This window comes from Helicoverpa zea, chromosome 31 (assembly GCF_022581195.2).
Source record: "Helicoverpa zea isolate HzStark_Cry1AcR chromosome 31, ilHelZeax1.1, whole genome shotgun sequence".
Lineage (NCBI taxonomy): Eukaryota > Metazoa > Arthropoda > Insecta > Lepidoptera > Noctuidae > Helicoverpa > Helicoverpa zea.
Window position 1 is genome coordinate 2,807,969 of NC_061482.1, and position 19,290 is coordinate 2,827,258.

The 19,290-nt window shown below is 35.7% G+C and overlaps 1 protein-coding gene across 3 annotated transcripts in view; it reads left to right on the plus strand.

The window, feature by feature from the left end:
- Positions 1–19,290, plus strand: part of LOC124644957 (polyhomeotic-proximal chromatin protein-like) — a 46,424-nt gene that overhangs the window by 7,096 nt on the left and 20,038 nt on the right. For 2 of the 3 annotated variants that reach the window (XM_047184653.1, XM_047184654.1), the window contains exons 2-11: positions 1,459–2,128; positions 2,244–2,411; positions 3,175–3,339; positions 4,148–4,282; positions 10,386–10,511; positions 11,704–11,810; positions 13,051–13,198; positions 13,622–13,712; positions 17,411–17,580; positions 18,322–18,459. In XM_047184653.1, the coding sequence (XP_047040609.1) occupies positions 1,459–2,128; positions 2,244–2,411; positions 3,175–3,339; positions 4,148–4,282; positions 10,386–10,511; positions 11,704–11,810; positions 13,051–13,198; positions 13,622–13,712; positions 17,411–17,580; positions 18,322–18,459 (1,918 nt within the window). Of the gene's footprint in view, positions 1–1,012; positions 1,191–1,458; positions 2,129–2,243; positions 2,412–3,174; positions 3,340–4,147; positions 4,283–10,385; positions 10,512–11,703; positions 11,811–13,050; positions 13,199–13,621; positions 13,713–17,410; positions 17,581–18,321; positions 18,460–19,290 lie in introns of those variants that run through there. The other variant, XM_047184655.1, reaches the window with a different exon arrangement.

Sequence of the window (19,290 nt, forward strand, 5' to 3'; positions counted from 1 at the left end):
CTTCTTAATAATTTATTAATCTCACTAGTAAAGTGCAAGTTATTAGAACTATGACATTGGCCTGGTGGAACGAACCAAGCAAGTAAACGTCATAATGTTAATTACTGCGTGTACAATTTATCCAGGCACTTGGCAGGCTCATATTGCACTTACGCTGGTTACATCTCACCTGTTGACGGGATTGGCCGATTTAATAATACCGAATAAAATGTTAAAGCTCAGAACAAAATAATAATTAATTGATTACTATATGAATACTACTGTTTTACCCACTCTACCCATTGAATCTTATTTAGCTATTAAAGTGATAATTAAATTCCGCTTTATCCTTATTGTTTAGGGATTTCAATACTAGCAACGAACTCTCATTTTGAGATTTTGACCTTTTATAATGTAACTCTTATAAATTCTTATAAGTTATTTCTTTTGCACTCACGCACGCAGATTTAAATAGGATAGAGTTACAGAAAAGGGAACAGTACTAAAGTTATAGTTAACCGAATATTTATTTTAACATTCGTATGAATACCTATTATACTATACCATATGTACTGCTTATTCCATTATCCATTTAAGTAACCATACTTGAATTGGAAATTCATAAATTGGTTAACCCCGACGCCATTCTCAATGATCATAACCAGTAAGCAATGAAATTCTATGAAAAATTATTTCGTCGCTTATTCACATGCATCTTTTATTATTACGCATTATAATAACAGCCTTCTGTAAAAAAAAGTATTTAGATAATCCTAAGAACTTTGTTATTCTTTCGAAGTATTTTTTTATTTCTGGTAACATACTAATAAATACTGGTAATTTATCAGTGAACTGTCAATGTCAAATTGATTTCTGATGACATTTATGACAGAAGCAAGAAAGCGAGATTATTTTGAAACACCGTGCTTGGAAGAAAAAAAAGTGAAGTGAAGGCTTGGTTGGTTTTTTTAATACCTACTTGAGTTAAAATATAGTGTTATACAAAAGTATTGGTTTATGTTCTAAGTATTTTTACTGAACGAGTTGATATAAAAACTCCAATTAAAGTTTCTCTGTTTATCTACTAATCTTTCTAAAACATAGAAATCGGTATAGAACTCGCGTATGATGCTATAGTTGATTGAACATAGTAAATGCACAGACTGAATTAGTTAGATACTTATATTTATCAATATGGCCCAGCCGCACAGGTGATTATTTTAACATCGCATTCTTGAGTCACAAAATACGATTGGTTCTTTTGTTATTGCTATGTAGGGACAGTCCTCATATACTAACATGTATGTAGTAGTTAAATCCACAGGCACTAGACAGTTTACCTCATCCAAGTTGTGTAATGTTATTAAATTTTGTGTTTTTTTTTTACAAAGATTAACCCATTTTTTGTGTGTCTAACATTATTATAAGTAAAAATCATCTAATTCAACATGAGCGATAATGTTTAAATGTTTTTTTTAGGTCTGAAATCCTAGACAACTTACAAAAGAAAAAGGATCAGGAGAAGGAGCCACAAATTTCAAATTATCAACAGCAGCTTGTGAAGCCGGTTGACAAGTCCTTACATCCTGCAGAAGTGCCAAATGTCAATGTACCTGTAACGCAGCATGTGCCCGCTCAGCAGTTGTTGTCCCCCACCCACACCCTGGGCCAGTCTCCTCAAACAAAAGAAGACTCCAAAGATAAGTCAATAAAGGTTGCCAACTCAACGACAATAACTTTAATAGAAAACGGTAACGTCAACGGTGACAAGGACAAAGACAATAATTACCATAAAAATTACTTCACGTTAGAACCTAAAAATGAGAAAAAGGATGACTGCAACAAGAACAGTATTACAATAACTAAGACTGCGATAAAGCAGTCGCCGGGTGGCAGTCAGGGAGAAAAGAAGACACAGGCAAAGCCAGCTAAGAGGCCTCTGCAGTACTTAGAGACTCTCGCAGAGAAGGCTGGTATAACTTTCGAGGATAAGTACGAAGCTGCTAACACATTACTAGCTTTAGACAAACAAAATACTAATAATAGGAGACTGCCAGACTTGAAGCCACCTAAGTCTGAACCAGATAATCATAATCAGCTAGAGGAATATAGATATAGGAATCAAAAGGAGGAAGATGACAAATTACAGGTCAGTTTACATATATTATACTTACAGTAAATGATTTAAATTGTTTAATTATCACAAGTTATCACACTTTCTTGATGTACAAGTACAGCTAATATTTTTTTTTTACTGCAACTAGATCCAGCAACAAATAATCCAGCAGCAACAACAGCAACAGTTGCAACAATTGCAACAGCAACAACTGCAGCAGTTGCAGCAACAGCAGGCCTTGCAGCAAGCGTTGCAGCGGCAGCAGCAACAAGCTATACAGCAGCATATAAAGAACCATCAGGATCAACAGGAATTGGTGAGTTACATTACATATAACTATACAGTATAAAACAAAGTCGCTTTTCCTCCCCTAATTCCCTATGTAAGCTTAAGTCTTCAAAACTACGCAACCGATTTTCATGTTTTTTTTTTTTAATAGATAGAGTGATTAAAGAGGAAGGTTTATTGTATAAATACCTACATTACGGCAGGTCGCTAGTCTATTCAAATATTAAAAGCTGAAGAGTGTTTTTTTGAAAGCACTAATCTCAGGAAATTCTTAACCGATTTAAAAAAAAATCAGTGTTAATAGCCCATTTATAGAGACAGGTTGTTAGTTACCATTTATCCAGGTATGCGGAGTTGTTCCCATGGGTTGGGAAACACTGGCAGAAGTTAATTGATTCCCCATATTCAAAATCGTTTAGAAATTTTGTAAGAAAGTTTTGAAATACCCAAGTGTGAATAAAGGATTTAATATAATTTACTCTTTTCCATCTTATGCACTAAGATTATGACCAAATGACTAGAACTTGATGTTAGGTATTCCATTATTCAACAAGTCAGTATGATATGAAAATAAAATCTGAGTCAACTCATACCATTCTTAGAAACTAACTAGTCTACTGCAAACATTTATAATAGGATTAAGTTTATAAATTACAATAACAATAACGAATTTTATTTGCATTTATGTTAAACTAGGTATTATTCATCTATAATTTTCTCAGAATTATGACACAAGTTGCTATGGAATCAGCCCATACTCAAATTAACTGACTGTTTTGTCTTCCTCACAGCTGCAGAAGCAATTTCAGCAGCAACAACAGCAGCAGCAACAGCAGCAGCAACAACAGCAACAGCAGCAACAACAGCAACAACAACAACAGCAGCAACAGCAACAGAAAACTGAGCTGTTGCAAGTCACTCAGCAAGGAGATCAGCAACAGCAAAAGTATTTGCAGGTATGTGTTGATTTAAGATTATTTTACAAACTTGTCATTTTCACGACCGCTGCACATCATACAATAGGCCTTACATTCTGGTCTGTAAGTTTTTTTAGATCAAATGCTTGTTTTTATTATTTGTGTACGGACAATACAATTATTTATATTTTGCCTATCTTTAGGAGTATTATAGGCAGACAGTTTATTGCTATCTTATATTTATCTGACAATCACAATCTTGTTACATATAAAAAGTAACTATTCTTCACATTGAAAACGTCATACGATCGAATTAGGATGCGTGCTTCCGTTCATCGACCAAGTACGGTACACTTGGTTCATCATACATAGTCACGTTATATCGCCCAATATTTAGTGTAATGCGCTTAGTTTATATTTATCATCATTATCATTCACAGCCTGATTTAACCCACTGCTAAGTTAGACCCTTGCTTCTCTCATTGGTCCTGCTATTTTCATCTGCCAATCGTAATAAGATGTCATGCAGCACATTATAATACGCCATAAGTGCACGCAAGCCTTAGTGAATGGCACTTTACGTCATTATAGTACTTTTGCAAAGGAAGCGGTGCCACTTAGGTTGTCTGTTCGAAGACTGTATTCATACGAACGTCGCTGTAAAATTCTGACATTTTAATGTTCAAATTGATACTTAGAATTTATTACGCCGATACGAAGTTTCGTGAGGGGAGTTTAAGACATGTTTTATTTAATTTAGTGGAAAGCAATTGGCGGGTGTAGTGCATGTTTTCTTCGAGAGGTAATGAGGGAATACCGCTTTGAGTGTGTTTGTTTTTGGTGTTAGCCGGTGCACACGCAGTTCAACGTGCCCGGCATTGGGGAGATCAACCTCAGCTTTCTGGCGACTCCTCAGAGTAACGTCAACCTGCTTTTTGAAAAGAACCAGAAGACGATGAGCGGAGAGATCAAACCGCAACAAGTAAGTCTATACTTCATTAATGAATCAGTTTTGCACCACATACAAATCTTTTTGATAATGATGATGATGAAGTGATGAACATAAGTAACTTAGGATTTCAATAACTGTTTGATTTTGTGAGGGTTTTTGAGTTGATTTGCTTGTTAAAGATAGGGAGGCATTTCTAGAAAGATCTCTCTAGATAAGCTAAGTAACATTGATAGGTTATTGAAATCCTCCAAGATCTGGATTGAAAGTTATATTGTCGTATCGATTTGTTGTGGTGCAAAATGTAAGCAGTTCAAAATAGCGAAACGAGAAGTAAGCCCAGGACTGAATTTATTGGTAAGGTTATTTGAACGAAGTGGTATATTTCACGCTGTGGATGATATTTGATAATTATGTAGGAAACTTAGCCAAACTTGAGAAATTATTTTTAAATTATTTGAATCGTTTTTTTTGTAAGACGTGAACCAAGTACTAAACTACATATAACCTAAGTAGATGCGTCGATTGCCGTCCCCATTTCAGGCCGTAGACTTCACCATGTAAAAGTGGTCATTATAAATTAACGAGTGAAAACTGTCTTATGCACTACAATCAATAAAGTCCTGACTGGCTTAGACTGGCGTTCGATTCTAGGTCTAAGAATAGGTTGGGCCAATGCAAATTAAAAATGTATGTACTTTATGTCATAGGAACTCAATAAACTATGTTACATTATTACTGTAGCGCATCGATAAAGTTCTCAGTCGACACCGCGGCTTCTTGTTGTGCATACGAGTAGTGGCGCGAGTTTACTTCGACTTCTAAACTAATTTGTTTGACTGAATCTACTGAAACTATATAATCATCCAGTTTATGAATACAAGGGTAGACTGAAGTGAATTTTGTTTAGGGTTTTACGTATGGCAACATTTTGGCCATAGAGACTTTAGTTCCGAAGTTTCTTTGGGGGCGCTAGCGCCATCTTGCTATCATGCATGTCACGCAGATGTTATGGTCTCTACGCAGAATAGAAGTGCGTATTCATGTAACGCTATTAGTATAGTTGCTGGGGAGTTTATTGCGCCACTTCTTCTTCCCAGCAAAACACATAAGAAGTGGTGAAGGGTGGGCGTTTTGGGGGCTGTCTTTTGTAAATTTCTGACGTTCATAAAGTGCTGTTTTGCAGCCAAGCTTGAATAAACGATTTTTGATTTTGAGTGTCACAATGTGCAGTTGACAGCTGTCAAGTTCTAAGGATAATACCGTTATTTGTATTGATTGACGGCTTTCAACTGCACAAAACGTCAGGCAATACTGAATGTACTAGTGTTAAACGCTTCGATTGGTTTACACCTGTAAGTTTTTTGTGCATTCTTCCGGTGTTACTGTGATTTAGTTTCCTTGCGACGTCAAATTATTTTATACTTATTAATATACTAGCTTCCGTCTGTGGTTTTCGTCGCGTCCGGAGGGAACTACTTTCTAATATGTATATCTATATTTTTTGAAAGGTTATGGCTGATGCACATTACATGTTTTTGATCTTTAGATTTTGTAGAATATATTGCGCTTTCCGATGATCACAATATTTTGAATCCTTGGCATCCTTGGCTCATCCGTCTTTACTAGTGAAGTGACAGTGTTTATCGACAAATATTAGCCATTATGATGATTTGTGCGTAGCGACAAACATGTTGTTATTACCATACTTTTTGGTGTCAAAATTTTAGTTTCAAAATAATTAAAATAGTTTAAAATTTAATTTGACTTATCAGAAACTATCGATGCATGTGACTGTTAATAACTCATCTAATTTAGCAAGAGCAAACTTATATTAAAGTTCGATTCAAATAAATAGGTGAACTATCGACATAGTAACGACCCAACACTAGTAAGTACAAGTACTTAGCCTTACGTTAACCCCGGTAGGGCGAGCGCCGTATGAAGGGGAGTAGGGAGGGGGGTAAAGGTAGTTCGGACCGATACCACCTGCCTAGGAAATTCAGTTCGCATGCTCTACATTTACTACTTTTCTGACCTGTTTATAGACTTGTATAAGTTTCTTTTTTTTTCGTAGTTAGTTTTATGCAATTATTGGATGTCGTTTTGACCTGTTTGTGTCAAATTATTTTATTGGGCTTGAAATTTTTTTTTTTGGTGAAATACTTTTATAGCATAAGTATAGTTATTCTTATTATTTTGGTTTTCGGATAGCTAAAGTTGATCATCCCGTTTCTGTTCTGGTGAACAAGACAAAACGTCTGCTTCCTGTGACTACGCACATATTCTATTGTGTAGTCAGAACTGGCTAAAATAATTTCCTAACGTTGCATGCGTGATGGGTATACCTGGCTAGCACTCAGCTTAGCTTAGCTACAAGCGGCTTATGGTCCGTCCTTTATAGAAATTTTCGCCCGTATAGGTATTGATGAAAGGAGATGATTCGAATCTGGCCCTCTATATGTCCAGTACCTCGAAAATAGAAGATGATGAGGTGTTTCAAAATATATGGAGCACGGACCCATTCTTTGTATACTATTATTAAAAACGGGGAAAAATAATTAAAACCATTTTTAATGATTGAATTAATTTAATTGGGTTTTCTTTGGCAGTAACACACGAAAATATTAATTTGAGATTGCAACTCACTTAAGATCAATAAAACTCATTAATGAATAACATTTTTTTACAAGAAAAGTACGAATTTAAGCTATTTACCTCTATTTTTCCGAATTCCTTAGGTTTTTTGGATTTTTCGAGGTACTGTACAGGGGCCAGATTTGGAACATCTTTTTGCACGCTATAAATGATAGCTAGAGCTTCTCGTTCACACACGATTTCTCGTTCTCGTTCCACGGGCTCCCACAGTGCTTATAAATGCGAGCGGCCGGCAGTGCTGGAATATAGACCTTGTTGACCACCAGTGAAACGCCCCAAGCCATCCTTGAAAACTGCAGACAACCTGGGACTGAATTGCCTTACATAAAAACTTTGTTCAAACAATCACTTTTTTTTGTTTGCCATCTTGCAGTTCAGCCTTAGGAGGCTATTGTCTGCTTATGTCAAAATCGCTGTGGATGCCCATAATTTTAGGCCTCCAGCCAGGGCAAAAAGCTTACGAACTAAGTGACTGGTTTAAACAATTATCTGTTTTAAGTAAATTATATACTGCGTACAGGTTTACCTAATTCTTTAAGACAGCATGTACCTAATAAATTAGCTATCCCACTTTTTATTACATACAATTTTAATATTTAGTTGTAGTTTTAAATGTTACCTTGACCTCAATCTTGCCCAAAGGTATCACGGCTTCACCTGTATAGTACCGTAATTCTAAATTACTTATTAATTTACAATGAACAACGAGCTTTCTATAAGAATCATAAGTTATATACGAAATAGCATTGCGGGTGTCAATTTCCATGTTTAATAAACGACTCTCAACGCAAACATCTACAGTGTATGGTCCAAGTAATTGCGACTGTAGTCTTTTGTATTTATAGAATAATTATTACAATACTTCACCTCATGGCCCATCACTGCCGCTGATTATTTAAGACTATTTTATTTCCATATTAGCGACCCACCCCGGCTTCGCACGGGATAACATTATTTCCCAACTATTTACTGGATCTTATTATACATATAGAGTTATCAAGGGGAAGGCCCTTGAACTCTCTATCTGATAAAAAATCGCATGAAAATCGGTTGCGTAATTAATTAGTTATGCAGATTTAAGCGTACAATGGGACATCGTGATATAAGGACAGAAAAAGCGACTTTGTTTTATACTAAGTAGTGGTATGTTATGCAATGATGTACTTTCTTGGGGCACATCCTCTTCAAAGCCCATCTTCGTTGTACACTCTACCTACATACTTTTTGAATATGCACGTAAGTTCTTCATGAGTGCCTTTTGACCTGTGGTCTCCTTACTTAGTCGACTAGCGTTCGTTCGGTATTTACCGCTTCTCGCTCCGCTTATGCCGTTTAGGCCACCACCGCTGTCACCGGCGGCTGGATCACTCGACGCTTGTGTCATGTCCCGGGACCACTTATTATTGCCATTTTTATGCCACTTACTATGTCCCACGAAATGAATTGCATTTGGTACGTTGTCACCTGCACTTTTAGCCCTGGTATAACTATCAATCAATGCAGGGTTTGTTTCCGCAGCTTGGACATCACTATTGTTAAGGCTTTGTCAAACGATATGCTGCCTTCGGTGAACAATCTTTGACGAATATCTTCATTGGACAACTCGCATTTAAATTGATCTCGAAGATTTTCGGCAAGACCACAGTACTTACTAAGCCTTTTTAATTCAGCTACATACACCTGCTGCTACAGATTCCTTTTCAAATGTTGGGTGCATTGGCGTTTGAACCTTTCTGCTAGCTGGTTTGGTTTCGTATTCAATTGATCTTCTAGAAATGTCCCAATTCCTAAACTTCTATCTCGAGAAACGAATGGAAACTTTTTAATTGCAAATAAAAGCAGTTCATAGATATACTGATCTTTGTTAGACGTTATGGATAGTAGGCGAAGCCGGAAAATCTGACAATTCGTCTTACAAAGAGGGATCGGGTTCCCCGAGTGACTGGGTTCAAGAGGGCAGATAGGCAGATGCTACATCCGGTTAAGACTGGAAGGGTCGGCTTCCAACATATTTTGTGAAAAAGCTACGCAAATTATGACCTAGTATAATTTAAAATATTCATTTATCCTGAATTAATGTAGTCCTTCATGACATCAAGGGATGCATATTTAGTAAGGTTTATTGCGAAAAAAACATTATTCTGGGTACACATTTTAAATTTAAACAACATGAATTTAGGCCTATATTATAATTTCAAAGCGTATGTTAACGCCTTTTGCAATTGTAAGATGTTTTGCTTGAAGAAGGTTCGAGTATCTCTTGTTTTGTTTCGATCAATTCGATTATAGGACAGGGACAAACAATTTCAATTTTAATGTTGAATGTATAAGCTGTGTAATGTTGAATATATGAAAGTTTCAAAGAACCCTGAATACATAATAATTTTGCCATGATGATATTCAATGATGGGTCTCTGTACGAGAGGCCTTTGACCTGCAGTGGGAATGTAAAAAGGCTGATAATGAGATGATGATGAATATTTACCTACGATTATCAAGTAAAGCCATAGAATGTTAAAGCTTCTATTTTGTTATAACCAGCTTGTCGAAAAATCTGCAGCAAATGTGAAGCAACACCGTGATATTTTTTATCAAAATGTACAAGGAATTTTTAAATCATTTAAAATTTTAAAACATACTTAACGTTATTTTTCAGAGATCAAAAACAGTTTATTCAAAGAATTTAATCTTTTCGAAATCCCCTTTTGTTACTTGACATCGCAATAAAATATCTCGGCAACAAAAGCCTTCATGAACGTCAGGAAATAACTATTTCAATTTCCCGGATACAAAGGGCACCCCCTCCACTCGTTTGTGGTAGGGGAATATGAGAGGAGAGGGGGGAGGGATATCACAGCTGATATGCTATTATTGGTCGTACAGAAAGGACTTGTCCAACCACTTTGTGGATTGTAGCCTGATACTGTAATTTCCGGCCGCATGTTGTTTCGTTGCAAAATAAATTGAATTTTCACTTTGACATTGACAGCCAGGTCGGCTTTCGGATTATTGCGGTTGAACAGCGTGGGTTATTATGCTATTTTAAGAGCCTTTTGGAAGCCAGTTATTTGAAGTGTCGTTCGCCAGCCGGAGACGCCAATTTTCATTATTGCAGTAGGAATAATAAACTGTAAAATACTCCGATTAAATTATTACTGATTATAATAATTTTAAGTATCCCGTTTCTGTATGGTCAATTATTATTGGATGCTCTTCATATGTTAACAAGACAAATAAGTTAACTATCGTCTCAGATTGGACGCTGACGTCACAGTTTAGTCACTTCTGAACCTGAGAAGGAAAAAGGAAAACCACCCCTAATGATTATTGCTAATCTAATCGACCCGACCTTATAATTTTATACCTATTCTCAAAGACAGCTTTTCCCTCCAAAGACCTATTCAATTATAAGTGCAACTAGTGTCAACGTTTCGAAAGAGCTTTTATAACTAACTTTGTATTCCAATTGTTATAACAGATAGTAGACGGTCAGACACAAGTACTTCAGCAGCAGATGAGCATGGCTCAGCACGAGCAGACGCCGCAGCACCACCAGACCGTCACCGTCGTGTCTTCCATGCCCAGCTCCATGGCTCAGCATCAGGTATGCACACAGACCTACGTACCTTAAACTGAGTCTATATAATTTGGATATAAGGGTGCATCTACACGGTGCATTTTAAAAACGTGTGGGTGCAGCGACGAGCGCATGTACCAAAGCAAAACACCCACCCGTGTTCTCCTGTCACTTGTCCAATTATGTATGTTAACTTGCTCCAGCTACATGCACCGTGTAGATGCACCCTAAGGTAGAAAAAAAGAAGAGATTAATAAAGCGTAACAGATTACATGTACACTGGTAGGCCTAGTCTGTGCAGTGGTTATTGATTCATTTATTAATTGAAAACATTGTTCTTTCTATTGACCTGTGAACCAAAACTTAGTATTATATCTCTTACAATCCACAATTCCACATTCAGTTTTGTTATCCGTACATTCTACACAAATCATTGTATTAATTTTCATAAGAAAATAGTTACTCCATTTTTAAAATAAGTAGAATCCCATTGAATAATAATACTTACGGTCTTCCACCTTGTAACATTCATGTGACATGGATTGCTAAACTTCGACAATAGAATCACTAAAATGTACAAAAAATATCTATAAAATAAACATGTATGTATGTATCCAAAAGACCTAGGACATAAAAACGAAATGAATTCAGCTGCTTAGCTCATTTGAAAAAATCTATTGCTTTAGTATACGCCAGTCGACCAACACTGATTGTAGTCTGGTTCATTTTGGTTAAAATGTTGATTTTAAAAATTAAATGTTCCCTCACCAAAAATTGTGTGGTGATCGTAGTTGAAACTTATCCAAATGTGCCGAAACAGGTGAGGTATTTGCTAACAGTAGATTTCTTAAGAGATTCGGTGTTCTGATTTGGCTTTTGTGTTTTTTTAGTTTAGATTATCGACTCAGAGAATATCTTAACATCTCACTGTCTTTGAGCTTTTTACAATCGAAACTCGGTGTGTGTGTCCAAAAATAATTTTAAAATAAAATGGCCTTACGTTCCTTTCATATCTATCATCTATTTTTGTCCGTATTTTCTTCCCAATTCAATAGCGAACTTTCAGGTCATTAATTTTTCAGATCAATTAGTCTTAGGTCTAACTTATAAGAGTACAAAACTTTGATAATCGTTATAGTGGCTTTTGAGACCCAATTAGACCCTGGAAATTATTGTGAAAGTGGCTCTGCTATATATTATAGTGTTTGTAATGACGTAGGTGCAGCAGCAACAAACAGGTGGTATCCAGCAGCAAGCTGGAAGTATCTCCACCATGCCGCCCCTGCAGAGTCTGCCGACCAACCCTCAACATCCACAGCAGATCAGGTAAATAACAAAGAGTAGAATTGGTAATTTATAGTCATCATCTCAGCCGTAGGACGTCCGCTGCTGAACAAAGGCCTCCCCAATTTATTATATCATGGGTCCTAATTTATAGTACAATGTATTCATTTTTATATCTTTAGTTTTAGGCTGAATGTATTGTAGACTATTCAGTCGTATTTAGGACTATTTAGCTTAGGTGGGTTGTAATAGCTTTTAGGTTTTTTAAGACTAAACTCAATCCATGTGATGCTGTTGAGAATGTTTGACTCTTTTGATTGATAAAATATGTTTTTTTGGCGTCTAAATCTACCTTATTCATTCATTATCAGAAGAACATCAAGTAATTGATTTAAGTGTAGAGATTTCCTAAAATGATTTACGGCCAGTTTCTTCATCAAAAGTTAAAGTTAAAGTAATGTCTAAAGTAAAAGTAACGGTCAAATACGTTTTTTCAAGGCTAAAGTGACAGAAAAAGAAATAGAAAAATTGAATTTGACCGTTACTTTTACTTTAGACATTACTTTGACTTTTACTTTGGCTTTAACTTTTGATGAAGAAACTGGCTGTAAGAAACCGTTCAATAAAGTTAAATGTTACAAAAAAATACTTTTGGTTTTATCACATTATGTAAAATTATAGAGTTTAAAAAATTCATGAATCCAGTTTGACCCTTCGACAGCAAAGGATGCAGCGTAGACACAACAAATGTATTTGTTTATTTATGTATTAGAATCGTATTTTTCCTGACTGAAAAACATACACGTCGATATGAATACTGGATTAGAATTGTTTATATATTTGTATTTGTATAATCTTTGTTAACTATAGGAATATGAAGATTGTTTCGCGTATCTTCTTGGAAATATTGATTTTTTTGTTTTCCTATTAAATTGTTTTCCATCAAATTGCTTACCTATTAGAAACAATTTGCCAACTTATCCCGTAGTATTTATACATAGTAGTATGTGTAATTATAAACTTGTGTATGTATACTTGTATAACAATTGATATATATGTATGAATAGCTTCAGCCCACGATTTCACCCACGTCCCAAGTGAACTTCTTCACGTACATGGATGCTAAATATTTTATTCTGATATATAACCTATATTACTACAGTAGTTTTTGCGTGAAAGAGTAAAAAACACACATGCATTCCCACCAACTTTCCAATTTATAATATAAGTTTGATTACTTGTATAACCCATGTATATAAACGTATATAACTGTATATAACAGCGCGGAATGGGGCCACAGTCGCGTGCAAGTGATTCAGCAGCCGCTGCAGAACAGTACCTACTTGCAGCAGCTGTACAACGCTCAGGGACCCTTGCTGATGCCCGGGAACATTGCACTGCATCCCGGGATCAATTCCCAGCAGATACAGGTAATTAACACATATCTTAAGCACCAATTTCCAAAAATAAAAAGCCAAATAAAACGTAATGCCTACTTTGTCCTTCTAAAAAGTAAAACGATTCCTTGCCAAAATTATTGATCCCCGTGTGACTATAAAATGTGGATATAAAATCAAAGATTGATATACCTCCGTCGTTATAACGTGATCTGTAGACTTCATCAATTAAATAAATAAATCAGTCTGCGGATCTACTCACTAAACTGTTTCTCTCATTTTGCCTCATAAGTAAAAGATTTATTGAAAGTGCCTGCATTATACTTTCCCCTTCCCCTTTAAATTTAATCGTGTCTAGTAAAAAATCCCGCAAGTGATGGCTTTGATGACTTCTATAGCTATATTTTCAAATATATTTTATATTTGTCCATTGTATAATAAAATACTGTTATACAGGTGATCGCTGCCGGCAAGCCATTCCAGGGTAACCAGCTAGCTCCACACATGCTCACCACTCAAGGCAAACAGGTCTTACAAGGCCAGGCTGGTGAGTTCACAAACATTACTTCTAGAACCTTCTATAAAACGCATGCAAGTTAAAAAAATGCCCCTTATCTATTGATAATCTTCTGCTCTTATATGTATATCAAAATTGCTGTGATTCTCGCTAGATCTTAATAACAGCTGAACCAATTTCCAAAATAATGTCTTCTAGGAAAGTTGATTAAATCAGCTAGATTATTCTATATGTGTATATTTTAATGTACGCTATACAAACGCACTGGATTAATATCATGCTCATTTGAAGATATGTTAGTTGTATAAGGCGCAGTTCACTGACAATTTAAACGTCAGTTTTTCCAAAACAACTGTGACTTTTCTCGTACTTGAAACGTCAAAGTTAACATTTGTTTTACGTAAAACTGACGTTTATGTTGTCGATGTACCTGGGTCTAAGGCCGGTAATACACGGACCGCTTGAAACAGTCCGGCTCGACAGCTTTAAGCTGCGACTGCACAGTGAACTGCAGAGTTCTATGGACGCACATACACGAACCGCTCGAGCAGTTGCATCTGATTCGGGTGGTCTCAGCTTGAAGCTGTCGCCCCTGACTGCTTCAAGCGGTCCGTGTATTGCCGGCCTATGACTACCCGCCCACGTCAAGCTTTATGTAGAACAGATATAAAATCGGACCGATTTTGTTGTTGCACTATTTCTATCGGTGTGTTCTATTTTTCTCTTACAAAAAATCGGTCACCGATTATCGAACGAGCCCGGGAAGCCCAAGCTAACACCCTTATCCAGTTCAATGTGTATAAAGTAAAGGTTAATAATTCGTTGACTCCGCATCAATAAAAGCCAGCTGTACATTTTTTTACTCACAGTAAAATTATGTTCAAGAGCTTGTACCAACTGCATTACGTTATAGTGATCCAGTTATGTAATAAAATACTTGTAATTTAACCCCTCAGTACCTTATTATGAAACGTGTTTTAAAAGTAAGTATCTGCTTTAGTACCAGGTCTAAGTTATCTTTTTTAAAATGACTTGCTTTAGTGTTAGGTTTAATCCGTTATCTTTTATTAAGATGATGGTTTAACCTAGAACTAAAGCTAGTATTTATTTTAAACCACGTTTTATAATAAGGTTATACATTCTTGAAAGACTGTTGTATTCAGACGATTTACAAAAAGTCTTGATGTTAATTATGATTCAGTTATAATTAACAGTTTCCTTGGTCTACACTTTCACTGGTTTATGCATGCATACATGATAATGAGCAAATCGCATAAAAATCATAGATTTCCATGTAAAAATGTGACCACTCTATCATACTGTATTAGTGCCCGGTTTCTGAGGTCCACTTAACGAGAGTTTATCTATCCGTCAGCGCTATTGGTTCGATAACTCCTTCGAATGCGTTTCCGAGCTACGCGTCTTAAGTTAAACTCAGTTTAAACGGCGTACAACTTAACTGCCCATATTTGGCCGTTTATCTGTCCCATAACTTTGTTTGACGTTTAGATGTCACAAAAAATACCACGTTTTACGTTACTTTCGTCGCGTCGAGTCAGTTTTAGAAGCCAGTGAACAAAATTATTATTAAAATGCCTACTTATAAAAATACAAACAATGAATATAGATAATATGGATGCAAGCAGCTCATCACAATCGGATTTCGAAGTGCTTGAAATAATTTCTAATATTTCATATTAGTGTCACGGAATATAATGGACAGGAGAAATCCTATCGAAATGTTTACCTACATAAAATTTGAAAAAGATGTCGTTTTACATGTTGATTTCTGACACTTACGCGATTATTAGACATTACTTGTATGGATTTTATCGCAAAAGTACGATAAATCCGTGAAAGTAGTTTTATTTAAGAGATATCGGTTTGAAAAAAACACCGTAATACATCTGGATGATATTCATCACCCCTACTCTACTTCCTGTTACGCTCCTTCAATGCACATGGTCTGAGTTGGAACAACTTTTTATTGCGTTTTTTATATAATTTTAAACGTACATTTGTAAAAGAGCCATCTATCGACAGATTAAGTAAGTACGTATCGGTTCCTTAACTATTTATCTGGCAGTTTGGTGCTCGGAAACGTAGCAAAAGTTAAACGGCGTTTATCAATTCAGTAACTTTGTCGAATCGATAACTAACGAAGAGATATCCAGAGACTTCAGAAACCGGGCATAAGTCAACTTTAATTACCTTATGATAAAACAGGGACTTAAAAAGTATAGCTTTTAGTGCAAGGTTTAGACCATTTACTTTGTTCAGGACTGTGGTTTAAACCTAGTGCTAAAGCCCGTACTTTTTGAGATCACGTTTTATAATTAGGTATATATGTTACCAGTGTCGAAAACTTTTTAAAGTGATAGTCGACAAACAACCTTTCGTCTTATATTAAACTAAGTTTATGACTAAGACATATGACTAAGTCTAACCGGATTCGGAAGTTTATGACTAAGACAGTGCAATACCTATAAATTGTGTTTACAATTTTGTCACTTCAAAGGTTTAATTAATTTATTACTAAAGTATGTACTATGTTCTAGTTATACTTTAAGTAGCGTGTCCTGAACCCGTGTGAAGATTAAGGCGTATGTTAACATACGCCTTTCTCACCCTGCGCGAGTCAACGCGAACCAACTTGACACGGCGAGCGATTCATTCTTATTCCCTTTTAGATTTGGCATATTATTCTCATAGATATACATTATTTATTTGTAAATATACACGAGCGGGGAGTAGCGCAAGTGCTGAATATTTCAACTCTCATAACCTTCAAGTAATACGATACAACTAAAAAAACGGGTACTTTCAATACAGTTTGTGTGAAAATTCGAAAAATATCACAGATTTTCAAATCATGTCGTATATTTACTCTGCTTATAATGACAAGAATATATGTCAAAACGACCAAATTAATTTGATAAAGGAGTTATTTGTTGTCCTAGTTACTTATTTTTGGTCTACCTATTGAATTTTTCGTGCCTCAACGCTACTCTCCGCTCGTGTTTTTAACTATGCCTTTCTATAGCGGTAGCAAATATATAGATAATTCTATAGTTAACCGCATCAGCTACAACTTATTCCTTTCTACCGCTATTTCCTTTCTTATTACGAACTTCGCAGTAATATCTATTAAGCTTCGACAGCCCACCATACTCGCCAGTTAATTTCAGTATTAGCGCACATTTCTAGTTACCTATATAACCTCGAAATATGCAATACCAGTCAGTCCCCTGCCCATGAGAACTTCCACACTATTTAGTTTTTCAGTAAATTTTACAGGTCTCACTACATATCAGGAGCAAGGTTTATAAAATTTTCAAAATGTTTTTTTTTATGAGTCTCGTGGTTGACAATGTGAATGTCCATTTGATTTCGTGAGGGAGTTTTTTTTTCATTGAGTTAGTTTGATTCGTGTACTTTAATTGGCAATTCCACTTTGAATTATTTGAAGCTTTTTCTAAATTATACTTAAAATAGAAATATTTGTTTTGTAAGTTCATTGCAGGCTTTTTACTGTTCACATTGCAAGTGCAGCTTTTTATTAGCTTCCCACGCATTTTATAATAGTGAATCGTCACATGTTGGTTGTTTTTACGTGTAACGATTTATGAGTTCATTTTAAATCTTCGCTTGAGATTGTGGGGTCCCGTGGTCGGCAGTAGTGACGTTTTGTGCTGTTGTTGAGGTTTCTAACGTAGTATTGTGTGCAGCGCCGTTCCCGGGGTACACGACGATTCCCGCGATACCTACGACGCAGAACCAGACGTTCGTGTTCAGTCCCCTGGGCGTGATCAACTCGCAGCCGAGCATCCTGCCCGCGCACTCGCATTCTACCGTCGCCGGCATCTCGCAGCAGCAGAAGCAGTCTGATATGCATAAGGTAAACATATGACGTCTTTTGGACTTCTCATTGGTATTAGCCAAAAAATAACTTAATAAAGTCCAACAAAAGGCTGCTTTAAGACGACCATTGAAAAATCAACCCTAACTCTATGTCTATCTAAAGTTCAATTCGCTATTATATATTTTTCAACGTACTCTTATTACAAATTTGTTGAATTGAAAACCTGAAACTGTTTACCATAACTGACTCAAGAATGCAACATTTAGCTGAAACCGATATCTTAAATCTATATTATCATATTTATTAAGCGAAGCAGTTTCATCTGTCTGTCATATGAAACTGGCGTGGGATACAAACTGAACTTTTGTATTAGTAGCTCTGGAAATCAGTAAAGAGGTAGTGTTCTTGTAAATCATTGGGCTCCGTAAATTCTTTTGATTTAGAGCAATTCTTTTTTCTATTTAATTGTTATATCGGTACGTCAGATTTTGTGAAAACATCTATCTACATATTTGCTTTTGGGAAACCAAGTACTGTACAAAAAACATTGTTGGTTTTTACTGAATAAATAAATATATGGTTCACTATCAGCTTAGCCCTTAGGAGGTTCCAATCCCGCAAGATAATTATTATTTAAATTCAATTTTATACAAGTATTTCTCCGTAACAAAACCCAATAATTTTCAAAAATACTGAAACTAAACCCCAAAAGTTATTTCTTATTCCAAATTTTGTCATAAAAGTGTGCAAAATCGAATAAACTGTGTTTTCTTTCAGTGTGGTGGCAAAGCTACAGCCGGGAAGTCAGGAACCAGCGGCGGTACCCAAACGGTCCAAGCTCAGTGCGTGCAAGTCTCCCAACCAGTGCTGGGCACGCAACAACCGACGCAGGCGCAGATCATCAGTCCCCTGCAGGTATTATTTTCTTGTTTTTGTAATTTTTGTTTGTCGTTGCTGTGGTTACTTACTAAAACTTTTTGTCAAGGTCATGTTGAACTTGGGATAATGAGTGAAATATTTGATTTTATTTCGATTTAAAATACCAAAGTTAGATATAATATTATTGGTTAAATAAATCAGTGTTTAAGCCGTTTGTTAAAGCATTTGAAAGTTTTATTAAAAGTTTTCCAGCTAGTTTAATATGACCTTATATATGTACTAATGTTCTCTAAAGAGTTCTGAAACTATGGCGGATTATTTTATATAGTAGATACCTTGAATTTAATTGCTACAATTTCCGACCTTCAAAGATGGAATGGTAATTGTAAAACTTGTTTCGTCAATTTTCCTGTTACGAATGATTTATTTATATTTTTCTTGGAAAATCGACAAATACGTTTAAGCGTTTTTTTGTTTGCTCGAATAATTTGTTGTATTATAGTTTTGTTGCATTGGCGAATACCCTTATATGTAAATGCATTGCAAAGCAAAGCGATTTTATTCATACTTTTTAATGTATTATTGAAAAGTATAACATGTTCTCGCTTGCTTATTGACTTTACAACTAAAGAAAAAAAAACAGGATAATGTGTCGTGAGACATTAAAATAGAGTCATATATGGATCATATATCTCATGTCATGAGAACTTCTACTGTATAAAAGCTTGTGTGTTATGATACTTATTTATATTATTTTGTTAGATGGCTTAAAATGCCAATAACCTGATAACATATTCGTTTGCGCAACTTTAGCGCAGTAAGTTTTCGTATGCATGCATATATTTACAAAGATCCAATACGGTGCGT